Here is a 16,390-nt window from a genome sequence, read left to right on the forward strand (position 1 = left end):
CTGCACCTAATGATGAAAAACTTTATTCTGCATCAGGGTATCTGGAAAATGAAGCTGCATTTGGGGCACATTACAGATGAGGAATGATCCATGTGCGGTGAGTACAAAACTCAATTACAGAATTAGATACTCCATTACCATTGCTTAATTAAAAGTAAAACATGATTTGCCACACTAAAAGGCTAGAAGTGAAATGACAAAACTTTAAACCAGCAGATATAAATGCAGCACCTATCTGTGTGTGTACACACACAACAACAAATATGGGAAAAATCAAACACTGAGGAAGAGCTCTGGCCTAACCACATCTCACCTGAAATCCAACCAGAAAGCCAGTCTGATTTTAATTTTTGCAATTCATTGTATGAAAACATTATGAATGCTATATGAATCGTGTGACAAAGGGCACTTTTTGGCTAAAACTACAAAATAAACTGGTTTTCTGGAAACATTTAGGAAAACATTTCAAGTCATTTTCAAAATGTCTAATTGTTAACAGTGATCTTCAGAAAAACTTACCTAGTTCGTAGAAATTCATCTTGAAATAGAAATGAGGCCATTATTTTCTAAAGGGTTATATATATGCCCTTCAGATCAGTGTAATATAATGACTGATCATTTAATGAACAAAAGCAACACAATTCTGAGAGCAGAATGGCCTTGGAGACCACCCACACCCACATAATTGTACATACCGGGTTTTGCCATCAAGTTAAGGAATGGGCACGTGAGTTCAGTATCACATATCAAAGGTCAAATGTGTCCTCATAGTCAAATTATATTTCAAAAAGATTTCTGGTATCCTCCACTTTCTGACTTATTTTCAAATAAGTGGTTGCAGAGAACACAGAAATCCTGCTGTATTGTACATAATATTTTAGGTGGCCTTACATTTTTCTTGATTTATCATTGTTTAAAAATCCTCGAAATAGCTTAGCGAGGCTCATGACAGTGCCCGGCCCACGGAGATGGAGCCTGTGCATTGCCTTTAAACACTGTCACACCATCTGAGTGCCCCATTGGTCTTCACAAAGCAATCCTTTTGGGGCCTGCTCCAACCCTAGACCAACTGGTCTGACATGTGTTGGCAAACTAAGCACCCCGTAAGACAAGGTGAAACTTGCTTTTTGCCAGTCAGTTCATGGTCCACGGGCTGCATCTCTTGACTGACACGCTTCCTTTAGGTAGTGATAGTCTAAAGCACAAAGCATTTTTCTGCATTTAATCACAGAGCCAAACAAATAACCGGAGTCTCCTGAAGCCATTTAAACTAGCCGTTCCAAAACCTCCTGCAACCACTTTGCTCTGTTAGTACCATCAAAAACGTTCCCTACCATAAACGAAAAATTAAATGGTATTGCTGCTCTCCAAATATAGGCACTGCTCCATATCACTGAACGTTTATTGGATTTTCCAACTAATGATGTCAAAAGCCTCAAAAAACCTGAAATTAATTTTCCAGCTTTACTGTCACCAGTCAGGAGTAAAATTTTTCTCAGTTATTTTCCTGTCAGCTAATTAAATTTTAAGTTTTTTTAAAAAACTGTTGGGCTTTTTATCTTTATAAAGTATATAAAATTCTCCAAAAACAAAAACAATTTTGCTTCCATTGCATCACTGAATACCTGAGGTAGTTGAGTAAAAATGCACGTTTAATACCCCTGCCAACACCATTCAGCACTTCCCTTAGGTTATTCGTGTTAGTGTTAGGTACAAATACAACTGAGAACGGTTTTTCTATGCTAATAGCTTAACACTTAAGTTCCCGTAATAACTCTATTCTGATCCAATTTTAACAATTGGATTTGGGAGCAATCTATATTTTATGAATTTAGTGAATGCATCATTAAGCCAATTTCTGGCATCAGGGGGTATATTAAGAAAAATTAGAATATTTGTTACATTGAGAATACAACAAAAGGGAAGTGCAGAGCTCCTCTCTTTCCCTCCCTCCCCCCTTTTTTTTATTTTTTATTTATTTTTTTTAAAGCTGGGTGTCATACATTTCAGAGAGCATAAAGTATACATTCTCACAGAGACAGGAGTTCAAAAGTTGCCTGGTCCTCAGAAACAACTGGCTAGGTAAAAACTTGTGCATGTAATTCTGGATATTAGGGGTTCAGCGCCCGTCTGTTGGTTAAGCAATCTGTCTTTGGTTTGGCATCTGCCTCTGTGGTGGGCTGTTTCCTGAGCCTTTATTTCCGTCTTGACTGAGGTGGTCCACTTTGCAGAGCTTTCTGCTGTTGATGCTGCTTTACCTGAGTCAAAATTTCCTGAATTTTTCTCTGGGCAACCTGCGAAAGGAGAAAGCTTTGAAATTTCTACCCGATCAAAAGTTACTAAAATTTATTTTACCCTTCCGTTTCAACAACTTCAGATTTGTAGATTAAAGATCCGTACTAGTTTAGTTTGCTAGTAGAGTCTCTGAAATCACCTGCTAAAAAGGGATTAGCATGTTTAGCACCAAATGACTTTAAGTATTTATATGTGGTGAGGGCACACCCAGGAGGAAGACTGCTTCCGTTTGTCAAAGAAGCAAAAGAGCTTGTTTATCACATGAGAGCCCACTTGCCTGGCAAGCATAGAAGTGACCAGTTATCTTGACAACTACTTGGTCATTCTCATCAGGTGTCTGGTCACGAGGGACAACTACTTCTGCACTTGACAAATTCTGGAGCTCATTCACCTGGAAAAGATAAATACAGATCTTGTTAAATCAAGGTTATTAAAAAAAACAAAAAATTACCATTTGCTGAGCACTTACTATGTGCCAAACACTAAACTGTGGCCTTACAAATTTCTTCTAATCCACCAATAATTCTATCAGGTTATCAGTATTATGCCCATTTCAAGATGATTAAACTAAGACTTAGCCAAGGAAATTGACCAGTTAAACAAGTGAATGGCAGAACCAGATTCAAACCCTGGAAGTCTGATTCCCAATTGTATACTCCCAATTACTTCAAAATTGTAAACAGCTTTGAAAACAACTTAGACGTTGCAGGTGTTAAAGAGAAACTGGAAACCATTTGCTTGTTATAGTAATATGTAAAGGTAGATGAAATTAAAAAAAATTTCTTTCCATAAAGCGTGCAAAAATAGCTGACGTTCCATCAGCTGAAAACTGCCAACTGCCCCTACTACGTTAGCCCTCTCACACAGAGTGGTCTCGAGGGGCGTTACTTTTCACTAGTAGCGGATACCAACACTCAGGAAGGACAAAAGGCAGTCTTCTCCAAACCTTGGCCCAGATGATCCTGCTTTTTATTAATTAGCCAAAATTCAGGGACTTGGAACTCCTAAGTACCTTTCAACGCTTTCCCTTTCATACCACTGCACAGGTTTTGCTGAAGTACTTGCCGTTTTGCCTCCTTTTCCAATAACTCTGCCAGCAGCAAAGGATGGCACTCTGATATGAGCTTCAAGTTTCACCTCTTCTTTAGGACTAACAAAGTTTTCTTCTTTAATTTTTCCATAAATTCTTCCCTGAGCCTACAGATGAGAACATATCAGTGTCATTCATGTAGGAAAAAAAGGTCTATTAACTTCAAAGACGGCTCATGTCCACTGGAATAGCCCCCTTTGCAGGGACACATCTGCATTTAATAGACTGTTGCAGATGGCCTAAGAGGCAAACTTAGGAAGGTTCACATTAACAACCATGCACCACAGAGGTGGCAACTGAATGAATAAAGAATATGGTTTATTCTTTGAACAAAAAGAGTTAAAGGCAATTAGTAGTCAGCCTACCTAGGGGCTCCTGGGTGGCTCAGTCAGTTGAGCATCCGACTTCAGCTCAGGTCATGATCTCACAGTCCAAGACTTTAAGCCCCACATTGGGCTCTGTGCTGACAGCTCAGAGCCTGGAGCCTGCTTCAGATTCTCTGTCTCCCTTTCTCTCTGCCCCTCTCCCCTGCCCCCCACCCGCCCTCAAATAAACATCAAAAAATAAAAAGTAGTCAGCCTAAGTAAAATTAAATCATTTCTGTGGGCAAAAGGCCATTTGCCCTCCTATCCTACTAAACTAGCCAACTAAAAGGTAAAAACCTCTCCTACTGGAGGGAAGAAAGTAATTGCATATTACTTGAGTATAAGAGATGGGGAAAACTACAGAGTGAACTGTGGCAGGCTCATACCTGCTGAAAAGGTATTTTTTTATTTAAACACGATTCTTTATCTTACCCATGTGGCTTCTACTTTTTGTAATAAGGCTACAAAATCAAGTTAACACACACTTCAGATATTTATAGTCAACACATCCTGATACCTACTGCATATCTAGACATTATACCTAAGAAACTTCTCCTATAGGGGTGTGTGGGTGGCTCAGTCGGTTAAGCATCCAATTCTTGATTTCGCTTCAGGTCATGATCTCACAATTCAGAGATCAAGCCCCGTGTCAAGCGCTGTGCTGGCAGTGTGGAACTGCTTGGGAGTCTCCCTCGGCCCCTCCCCCGTTTGTGCACGCAGGCTCTCTCAAAACATCAATAAATAAACATTTAAAAAAAACACAAAACTCCTATTACGTACAACCATTAATTTGCTCTAGTATATACCAAAGGATAAAGAAGTCAGAGTTGGTTTAACTTGAAAGGCTACCAGGGCAAATCAAAACAAAGGTACCCAACACATTTTCACTTGTGCAGAAATGATAAACTCATTACAGGGTATTACAGAACAAACAAAATTCATCTTGGTACCCTATATTTCATTCATTCTCAAAAGTCTCAGGCCACAGATAATAGGTATTAACATAGTCGAACGACATAGGGATATATATGCCTCTTTCAAAACAAAAGTTTTTGAATTCTTAAGAAAAAATACAGGTTAGGAAGTTTACCACTCCTTAGATGTCTAAAATAATTCATTTGTAATTATCATTGATCACATAAATGATATTTAAGCATTACAGTTTTTCTTAACTTCCATTTAAGATGATTATACCACATGGGCACTGAAGGATGGAAGGAAACAGACTGAATTTCCCAGCATACAATCATAGGAATAACAAGACAGTAGTCCCACTTATAAAGAAGTAACAGCTCAGCACCAAGAAGAAACATGCAAGAACTGATGTTTACATTTATCTTTTAAGATTTCCAATCAAAGGTGACTGATCCTGTAGGTTCAGGATACGAAGCAGTTTGTAACATTTGTGAGTTAGGACTTGAACTGCCTGAACCAGAAGGCTGGTGTGAGGGAGGAAATGTCTTCACCTGAGTTTGAGCCTAGCCAACTGCACCCACATCTCAAAGCACCTCCTTTTTGTTTCCTGTTCTTCCTGTAAAGGAAGTGAAAAAAGCTTTGGATTTTTTGTGGAAAAATGTCCCACAGCGGAGAGGTCAAAGAAAGTGACAATTTAAAAGTGGGGAGTTAGGGAGAGGTAGACATTGTTACTAGCCACATGTTAGAAGTGAGGGAACTAAGGCTTAAGGTTGAAGAGTTGTCCTGTTACACAGCTACTACTAGGTGCTAAGAAGACGACACGGGTTTGGGATAAAATAGTTACATTGTAATTCAGTAGTTGCTTTTACAACACTTGTACTAAGTTTTATGGGAGAAATCATGTACTCAAAAGTATTGAGAATTTGGCAGAGTCTTAGTCTGATTCACCCTGAGTGCTGGACATTACCACCAGCATATTCATATTATGTGATAGTCTAAGCACTGGATATATTCTCTACACTTTACAATCTTGTTTCAACCTTTTGGGTATTCTAATCCCTATTTTATAGCTAAGTAACTAGCCAGTCAAAGTTAACTTGCCCAAGGTCATACAAAGGCAAATAACAGAGCTGGGATTTGAACCAGCAGCCCAGCTGGCCAGTCTCTGCTCTTCATCAACTCTCAGTATGCAAGGAGGGGCATTCCAGCTGCAACGGCCCCAAACTCGAATAAATATGAGCAATGGTTCACATCAGGACAAATGCCACAAGAGTTCCTATGATTTTTACTTCTAAAACTGGAAGGATTAGAGTGATTTGTGGTTAGACTATGAACAAGGGCTCAGAATTAACCCAAGGGTAACAAGAAAAGGGGGGCATTTATATTCAAAGTTAAGGTCTTTCAAGAACAAGATGAAAAATTTGGGGGTAAGTTTTCTGAGGCATATTAACCACACAGGTTTGTAAATTTCAGTCTTAAAAGTCTCACCTTCATATAGTAACAAGGCACTGAGCACATTCTCCCTTGGGAGATAGTAAACCCAGCAACCATTATAAAATTCTCAAAATTAAAACAAAGTCTGGTTGATTTTTGAAAATTAAATTTGGGTTCTAAGTCTTAGAAATTTCCATTGGGAGATTCCTTCTACTGAGTTTTAGATATATTTAAGGGAGAAGCCAGGTTATGGAGTTGCTGAAAAGAAAGCATTAACATTCTTCGAATCCATTCATTTGTTACCTGTGCACACAGTAGAGCACATACCTTGAACTGAGCCTCTGGTGGCCCGGTGATAATCACCATCCTCACTTTAGCATCTGGTGCTTCAGCCGGAGCAATCTGTAACAGACACAACAAGGGGAAATGACACTTTCAGGTGACACTGTAATATCATTACACAAACCAGCCTGACATCTGTGTAGGACTTCTTGAAATGTAGAATTAAAGTCTTGTAGAAGAAAGTTGTAGAGTGGCAGTGATTAATCTGGGTTCACTGGTTATGGCTACTGTCGTCAACTATGCACTTAACACCATGCCTAGCCTGGATATAAATGTCCACCCCTAACCTCAGCTAATCCTCACTAGATAGTAATGAGGTGCTGCCTCTACAGAGGGCAAAGTGAAAGCTGAACAAGTTCAGTTACGTGGCCCATCCATAATCACATAGCTAATACAGCTGGAGAGAGCCGGATCTGTCTCCACTACCCATGTTCCTTCCTATACACTACAACAGTGGTGCTCAAAATGTGGTCTTTGGCCCACATGCATCAGAACCCCCAGGCTTTCAGTATTTGCAAGGAGTTGATACGTTCACAAATCTAAGACAATTGGTAAATCGACCTGAAGAATATGCTCATTAGAGTAACATACGAAATTAACATTAATTTGGCAGAAGCAAAGTAAATGACTTTTCTATTTTTGCAGAATATATGAAATCCCACAAACAGCCTGAGCTGGGGGAAATGTTGGAGAGGAAATGAGCATTCTTCCAGAGTTCTAGGATTTGGGGACCCAGCTGGTAGGAGTTGTTCTCAAAGAAGAAAAATTTCCTAGGGGTGCTTGGTTGGCTCAGTCAGTTGAGCATGTGACTCTTGATTTTGGCTCAGGTCATGATCCCAGGGTCATGGGATCAATTTCTGCCATCAGGCTCTGCCCTGAATGTGGAGCCTGCTTAAGGTTCTCTCTCCCCCATCCCATACCCTCCCCTGCTCAATCTCTCAAATTAAAAAAAAACTGCTAAACATAATGCTGTGCAAGAAGCAAATTCTTATTTATAAAATATATTATTACTATGTAAGAATAGGAAGCAAAGGATATAAAAACTACTTCAAATTCTACCACTCAATATGATCACTTTCAGTTACTTATACAAGCTACTAGATACTTTTCCACATATTTACAAAAAAAAAAAAGTGTTTTTTTTATACAATTTAAAAAAATTTTAGAGCATGCACACAAGCAGGTAAGGGGCAGAGAGAAAAGAGAGAGAATCCCAAGCAGGCTCCATGCTGTCAGCACAGAGCCCAATATGGGTTCAGACTCACCAAGTGTGAGGTCATGACCTGAGCCAAAATCTAGAGTTGGGTGCTTAATCAACTGAGCCACCCAGGTGCCCCAAGAATGTTTTTCTTTTTAATGGAGTCAGTGCTTTCTCCCTCTCTCTGTCACCTTAGAGCCATGCTAATATTATTCCTACTTTATGAGGGACACTTACTAATTTTTAGTCTAAGTTCTTAGAATTATTCCCAAGAAACCCCTGGAAAAAAGATAGCATTCTTTATCTTTCTGACTAGATTTCTTTTGTTAATACTGGTGATGGAGGCCTGGGCCTACTCTGAGAAGCCTGAAAACACATGCCCTTTGGCTCACCAGATCTATTTTTATCGACTTACAGAATAAGGTTGTTTCTTTAACAGTTTGGCAAATTTTGTCCATCACTGCACTATGTGCAGGGTAAGTTAGGAACAATCTTCATGTCCAACAAGTGAACACAAGTAATTATATTAACGATACCAAATATATGTCTGTTACTTAACAGACATGAAGCCCAAAAGAGAAACAAGCGAATACCTAAATACTCAATTCTTGTTCATAAAATGTTCATTGCAGGTTTTCCCCCAAGCCAGTCTACTATGTTCTTTTTGCATGTGTCCAAGATTTCTTTTTAATCAGGAAACTAGCAGGATAGTAAAGTTGGTTCACTACTTGATTGTTTACCATCTCTTTTCCTTTACCTGTTGATTTTGGCCCCATTTCCTATTCATGTATTTTGTTATCTTTTGCTACAGGAGAGCACATGAGGACTATTTCTGTGTTTTGCCTTTTTTATTCACTATTTAATTTACATCAGTAAAATTCATTCTTTTGTAACAAATGCATAGGCAGATCACCACATCAATCAAAATAAAAAGTTCCATCATTCTCCACAATTCTTCCTGCTATCTCTTTGTATTCAAGCCTCTCTTCCACCTCTAATTCCTAGCAACCACTGACTTTTTCTTTATCCCAGTACTTCTGCCTTTTCCCATATTTTCATAAAAGTGGATCGGAGAGTATGTGGCCTTTTGAGTCTGATCCTTTCCCTTAGCATGTGTCATGAGATTCAACCATGTTCTTATTTTTCAATAGTTTGTTCTTAATATTTATTGTATAGCTTCACCACAGTTTATCCATTTGCCAGTTGATGAACATGTGCTTCTTCACATTTTGGGACAGCTGGAAATAAACACGCTATTAACATCTGAGTGTAGCTTTGTTGTGTACTATATTCTTTTAAATAAAATTTTTATAAAACATTAACGAAAAATACCCCAAAAGATTGATAATTTTCATGAAGGAAAGTGTCACTGTATCCAACTTTTATCAACTTGTGCATTCCCTAAAACACAATGACCTGTACGTCTGGTATTATACTATTTCTCAGCGTATCAAAACACAGAATCTTCAGAGCACACAATTATCTATTTGGTGGATACCATTAGTTGTTCTCTGATAATTGTTATCCCACTTTCCGTAACCATAAAACATTTAGGTAAACATACATGGACTGCATTTCCCTTTGGCAGCTAGTAAGAAGCCTTTATAAGAGAAGGGGTCTTAATGTTGTCTTCTCCAACTGGCTGGACCACAGACTTGATTGGGAGAGCAGTGAATAGTGTCATCTGTGAGCTTGAGGGACCAAGGCCCTGCCTAGGGATGATCAGCTGGAAGCAATCTAGGTGGAGGACTTGGTGGGGCAAAACCACCATTATCAGTCCTGGATTACTCAACTCCTATTTTTCCTGGAGACAAAATTCGACTTACTATGTTGAAGCTACTGTCGTTTGCGGTTTTCTGTCACACCCTACGTGTAACCCCAGCATACACTGCAATATTTAATTCCAATTATGAAGTGGCAGGACGACTCGTGTTTCTGTAACTTACTGTCATTAAGGCACTAACAGCCACAGCTGGCAAAAGGGTACCTTAATAGAAGCTCCTGCAAAGCGAGAAAGCTGCTTGATGTGCTGCCCCTGCTTGCCGATAATGGCGCCGACAGATAGGGCTGGGATAAACAGGTGAACAGTCTCCGTTTCTGATTGCTGTTGGAAAGACAGGACATACATGTGAATTGGGTACAAGTCAGGCTATTATCATTGGCACAGGGATGGGGCGTTCTCATACAGTAGAAATATTAGGAGGTTGACAAGAGTTTACCTAAAGTTGAGAAGATCTCCTGTCCAACCTGAAAGCACTCAATTTAAAAGGTCACTTTACACTATTTGCCTCAACTTTAGAATGTCACTGGTGTACAGATTTAAAAGATACGTAAATGTTGTAAAGTTTAGGTTCTTGACAAGTAAATGAAATTCTGGGCTACACATCAACAAACAACTGTATCCAAGGACACCTATTCTACACCTTATCCATGTAGGTTTTGCTTCGTAAACACACACCTATTCTCAGAGGAAACAACTCCTGAGTGTCATTACATAGGACTAAATAGTGTAAAACCTTACCACTACCATTCAGTATGCACCACACCCAAGCAGAGTACAGGACTAGAAGAAAACTTTATCACTTTAATAGTAAACTGCCCTAAGATTCTCTCCCATATAATTCTTTATTCCTTTCATCTCTGCCCTTCCTTTGCCATTTACACATGGACAAATCGGAAAATCTTTTCTTAAAGATTTGTTTCGAGATACAGTGTGCAGAGGAGGGGCAGAGAGAGAGGGGAGAGACAATCCTAAGCAGGCTCTGCACGACCAGTGTAGAGCCTGACACGGGGTTTGAACCTATAAACTGTGAGATCATGATCTGAGCCAAAACCAAGAGTCAGTTGCTCAACTGCATGAGTCACCCTGATGCCCCAGAAAACATTTTGAAGGCTACCTCCTGAAAGATTTTTCAAAAATGGATTTTAACTTCCCCCTTCAAGCCAACTATGTCCTTCCTGAGTTGTCTCCCTTCAAATGGTCATTCTTGTAAGGTTAAAGGACACACTCAAGAGACACAGTGGACTGGGTTCCAAAAAAATAGACTAATCCAAAATTCAGTGATGTTATGGTGAGCTACAGGTTCTAAGATGCTAGAAGCAGTGCACTTGTTCACACATTAATACTTACTTTCTAACAACATTAAGAAAACATGCTTCCAGGGAGAATTCTAAGAAATTCATTCCAAGAAATGTTTTTTTAAATATTTTATTTTCTAACACTTAAGAGCAATTTTTGGTTACAGAAAAATTGACAAGCAGGTATAGATTTCCTACATATACCAAGAAATATTTTTTATTTATTTATTTGAAGAGAGTGAGAGAGAGCACAAGCAGGAGAGAGGGAGACAGAGAATCCCTGGTAAGGGAAAACAGTTCAATGTGGGGCTCGATCTCATGAACCATGAGATCTTCACCTGAGCCAAAATCAAGAAGCAAACATTTTTATCTGAGCCACCCAGCTGCCCCTATGCCAAAAATTATTTTAAGATGATACACAACTTAATAAACCAAGTAAAATTTAATATGCATTTAAAAAAATACAGCTAAACTAAGATTTACAGAGATATTAGAAGATATATTGCAATAAGAAATGTACACATTAACTACTTGGTAAGAAACACTTCACAGAATTCTATCTTAAGTCTTCCATTCCTACTATGTAGTATACTATAGATTCCACTGTCCAGTACTCAAGTTGGTCCCTCAGTACTGTCTTATGTTCACATACAGCCATAAAACAGCTTCCATCTAATTTCTAATTTACAAAACTCTTCCCAAATTGGTAAAAAGTCTCAAACATGCCAAAGTTTTGCTTTCAAGCATCCCAGGAACTAGGAAAATCTTTAGAATGTTCAGTTTCTGAAAATCTTAGTCAAAGAAAACAGCAGTACTGGGCTTATTCATTTTTACTGTAAGTGGATACAGATTTTGTGCTATGTAATATTGGTCCACCAGATGACCACCACTCTCACAACACAAAAATTACCAGTAGCATTATCAACTCCATCTTCTCCCTATTAAGCCCAGAGTGCAAGCAGCGAGAATGGAGCACTCAGTACCTCGGGTCTATGGGGAGATAACGATGATCAACAGCAGAAACACATATGGATGCATCAGCCATGCTACTTGGCCCTCAATACACACTTACCAGAATGCTGTTCCACAGGACAGTTTACTCACATTATTTGGTAAGAATTTTTTTTTTTTTTTAGAAGTCTTTATAGTTTCCTTCCTCTGAAGCAAAAAATTTTTATTTTTTATTAAAAAAATTTTTTTAATGTTTGTTTTTGAGAGAGACAGAGAGAGAGAGAGAGGGAGAGAGAGTAGGGGAGGGGCAGATAGAGAGAGGGAGACACAGACTCTGAAGCAGGCTGCAGGCTCCGAGCTGTCAGCACAGAACCCGATGCGGGACTTGAACTCACAAACTGTGAGATCATGACCTGAGCCGAAGTCAGACCCTTAACTGACTGAGCCACCCAGGTGCCCCAAGAAGCAAAGATTTTTTAAACACTAAATTAGTAGGGGCGCCTGGGTGGCTCAGTCAGTTAAGTGTCGAATGCTTGGTCTCAGCTCAGGTCATGATCTCACGGTTTGTGAGTTCAAGCCCTGACTTGGGCTCTGTGCTGACAGTCCAGAGCCTGCTTGGGATTCATTCTCTCTCCCTCTCTCTGCCCCTTCCCTATCCACCACTTGCACATGTGTACACACATGCTCTCTCTCAAACTTAAAAATAAAACTATTAAAAAATAATAATAAATTAGTAAACAGTTAACAGTCTGGAAATAACAAAAAGGCCAGGCTGGTTCTTTAAAGGAAAACCTTTGCCTATTTACCAGTTAAACTGAAATGAGAAAAAGGAAATATTAGGTAAGATAAAAAGATAAAAGGTCATTAAATCAGAAAATGTAAAAAACTTTTCTTCAAGTTATCAGTCAGGAAAATTTACACTGACTCAAATAACTGTTACCTCTACGATCAACTCAATACCCAATAAAGTGCCATGCCCAAAAAGTTCAATCCTTTCAAGCAAAACTCTGTGGAAGAATGACTTAAACCCAGTGGAAAAGATGACGTGGAAAACGAGGTAAGGACAGGCAGACTCGTTTCAGGGGGAGGAAATAGATTTAATGAACCGAAAATAGTAAATAAATGGAAGCATCCTACAAATAATGTGTTCGTTTGTTTTTTTACCATAGAGATACACTTTGCATCTCCTCCTCCCACGTCATTCAGATGCCCCTCCCTCACCTATTAGTAGGGCATTCGTCCAGCTAGACTCGACTACTGATTTATCTTGGTGCATGCGTTCGCGTGTGTGTACTTAATTTTCAACTAATTCATGTGATGGTGCAATCAAATCTGTACAAAAAGTTGTGCCCTTGTATACCTCTGTTACATAAACTCTTATAGGTAAAATTTAGCTGGAGACAAAGGGTCTGAACATTTAGAATGGATAATTATCAAGTTATACACAAAGTTTCCCACTCAGAATGGTGGGATTCCAGTTAAGCCATTCATGTAACATCTGAGTGCTACCTTTGTGTTTAACATGGTGGGAGATGTGTAGAAAGCCTGCAAAACTTCAGATTTAAGAAGGTATGATCAGGGAGTGTCAAGAGTTTGTGTTTCCTCTGTGTAAGGTGCATTACCTCATCTACACCTCACAACCCATCCGACTAACATAAACTAACAACATTCCCATTTCTAAAAACATTTTTGAATGTTTATTTTTGAGAGAGAGACAGACATACAGAGTGTGAGTTGGGCAGGGGCAGAGAGAGAGGGAAGATACATAATCTGAAGCAGGCTCCAGGCTCTGAGCTGTCAGCACAGAGCCCCAAGCAGGGATCAAACTCATGAACCGCAAGATCATAACCTGAGCCAAAATCGAACACTTAACCAACTGAACCACCCAGGTACCCCAACATTTGCCTTTTAAAGATGAGAAAACTGAGCCAGAGAGATGCACACAGTAATATACTGACTGGTATTGTAACCAGCATTCAAACCTGGGCTTCTCTAGCTCTTGAGCCATATTTATTCTTTTAAAATGGAGGGCAGGGGGGTCCTGGGTGGCTCAATTTAGAGTCCAACTCCATTTTGGCTCAGGTCATGATCTCACAATCATGAGATAAAATCCTGCGTCAAGATCTGTACTGAGCATGGAGCCTGCTTGAGATTCTTTCTCTCCCTCTGCCCCTCTCCCCACTTGTGCTCTCTTAAAAAAAAAAAGAGAGAGAAAGAAAAAGAAAACAAATTAAAGGACATAACTCTACTTCCAGCAGGTATGGGATGTGCTTTGTAAGTGACTCTTAAGAAAAACAGCCCAACAGAACTTTCATTTGAGGAGGTGCTGCCTTATCACTCTTCCATCTGCCTTGGTACGATTTCCTGAGGCAAAAGAAATTTCTTATGTTGGCAAAAGCTTAAACCTGTGATCATCAATGTGTAAAAAATGGCATCAAAGATAGCCCCTTGATATGACTATTGTTAATACTCTATTGCACATTTGAAAGTTGCACCGAGAGATCTTAAAAGTTCTCATCACGAGGAAAAAAAGAATTATGGTAAAGGCCGTTGACTTACTGTGGTGATCATTGTGCAATATATACAAATATCCAATCATTGTGCCCCTGAAACCACAGTTATAGGTCAGTTATACCTCAATAAAATTTCTTTCAAAAAACCTAATGATTAAGTAGTTTAATTGAATCACCCACCAAAAAAAAAAATATGCTCCAAGAGAACAAGCATCTGAAAGCATCAGGTCTGTTGTCCACTGCACACACCCATCTTATGCCTGTTTAAAATACTTTATAACTTAGAGTTTTGATGTTTGTTTCCACTACTGAGAATACAATAACCACATCTCTGAGAAGTTCTCAAGAAAAAATTCAAAATTCCTTCATCTTTATCTGTTATTTTGTTGCAGCTGAAGGTGATACTTTCAAGATCTGCAGAAAGTTTGGTTTCCCATTTTTTCACTAATTTATATAATACTGTAATCAAATCTCTAAATCTTGTGCCCCTGTACAAATACTTCTAAGATTTTATGTCATGGAAGCAATGATCAGAGTATTAACATTTAAAATTGACAGGTGGGGTTGGGGGGCACCTGGGTGGCTCAATCAGTTAAGCATCCAACTTTGGCTCAGGTTATGGTCTCACAGTTCGTGAGTCCAAGCTGTGCTGACAGCAGAGAGCCCACTTCGGATTCTCTGTCCCCATCTCTGCCCTTCCTACCCCCTCATAAATAAACCTGAAAAAAATAAAATTGACAGGAACACCTGGGTGGCTCAAGTTAAGCATCTGACCATTGGTTTCAGCTCAGGTCATGATCTCACAGATTGAGCCCCTCGTTGGGCTCTGCGCAGACAGCACAGAGCCTGCTTGGGATTCTCACTCCATCTGTCTCTCTGCCCGTCCCCTGCTCACGTTCTCTCTCTCAAAACAAACAAAAAGATTCTCAAGGGCACCTGGGTGGCTCAGTCGGTGAAGCGTCCAACTCTTGATTTCGGCTCAGGTCATGATCTCGCGGTTCATGAGTTCAATCCCTGCATTCGGCTCCACACTGGCAGTGTGGGGCCTGCTTGGGATATATTCATTCATTCATTCATTCATTCATTCATTCATTCTCTCTCTCTCTCTCTCTCTCTCCCTCCCTCCCTCCCTCCCTCCAAATAAATACATAAATAAAGCTTAAAAAAAAATCTATTAAAAAAATTCTCTCTCCTCCTGCCCCTCCCTGCTCACATGCAGGCTCACTCTCTCAAAATAAATTTTTAAAAAGTCAATATAAACAAACAAACAAACCTACCTGACAAGTTATTTCCAAGTTCTCATACTAATACATTTATCTTATGGTCAATGGATATATTAAGGAAAAGGGAAAATCATTTTATTTTGAACCACGCCTTTTATGCTTATGAAAAGTCCAGCAACACAGGATTCTAGACCCTATGCTTAGTTTTCTACAAATGAAAATCATCTAAACTGTGCTCTTTTGTGTCTCTTCCTTGATCTATAACCCACATGTACCTAATATTTCCAGTAAGAGTTAATCTAAAATTCAATCCCAGGAAATATTACTGATGAAAATCATTGGGTTTTGTTGCTTTAGCATATGTAGACGTACTTATATTCTTTACAAGCTGGTATTCCCGGTGTTTCCCAGGACATCCTAACACAATGCAGGTCTTAACACAGCTGTCAGCTAAACGAAGCCTCCCTTGTAGCTCTGTAAGCACTCTTAGAACACATACACGAGAAGAGGGTTTGCCTTCCCACTGAACCCTTGACTGTGGAGATCTGTGAGAGGGGCCTGTCCAGCACAGCTTGGCCAAGTCACTTCTGTTTCTATTCACCAACGAAGAACACTAAATAAAATTATTTCATTCTTTAGCATTTCCCAGTCCTAAGAATAGTGTCTCTGTGTGCAAAGCACTGTATCTCACAGCCTGCCAGTGTTTTATGCAATTACCACGTACCATTTATTCCACAGGGACACTTTAAGGCCTTTCTTATTTTTTAATAACTGAGTTAATGTGGACACTGACCATAAACTGTGCTCAATGTTAATACTTTTTCATTCTGGTCCTTATGGTATAACAGACACATTAATCTTAACCAGTTTTTGTTGTTGTTTTTTTTTTTAAAGTAAAGATAGGACCTAAGTATTTTATCTCACTGAGAACATCTACATCATGTTCTTCTCAATAATATACTTTTGTTTTGAGACTGACAGTCATA

At 39.2% G+C, this 16,390-nt stretch overlaps 1 protein-coding gene across 4 annotated transcripts in view; it reads right to left on the reverse strand.

Annotated features, from left to right (window-relative positions):
* Position 1: 1 nt before the first annotated feature.
* Positions 2–16,390, reverse strand: part of IGF2BP3 (insulin like growth factor 2 mRNA binding protein 3) — a 150,435-nt gene continuing 134,046 nt past the window's right edge. For 3 of the 4 annotated variants that reach the window (XM_045495081.1, XM_045495083.1, XM_045495084.1), the window contains 5 exons: positions 9,627–9,743; positions 6,427–6,501; positions 3,361–3,492; positions 2,573–2,686; positions 2–2,294 (listed from right to left, as the gene is read on the reverse strand). In XM_045495081.1, coding sequence (XP_045351037.1) covers positions 2,196–2,294; positions 2,573–2,686; positions 3,361–3,492; positions 6,427–6,501; positions 9,627–9,743 — 537 coding nt within the window. In that variant the 3' untranslated portion in view covers positions 2–2,195. Of the gene's footprint in view, positions 2,295–2,572; positions 2,687–3,307; positions 3,493–6,426; positions 6,502–9,626; positions 9,744–16,390 lie in introns of those variants that run through there. The other variant, XM_045495082.1, reaches the window with a different exon arrangement.

Source organism: Leopardus geoffroyi, chromosome A2 (assembly GCF_018350155.1).
Source record: "Leopardus geoffroyi isolate Oge1 chromosome A2, O.geoffroyi_Oge1_pat1.0, whole genome shotgun sequence".
Taxonomy (NCBI): domain Eukaryota; kingdom Metazoa; phylum Chordata; class Mammalia; order Carnivora; family Felidae; genus Leopardus; species Leopardus geoffroyi.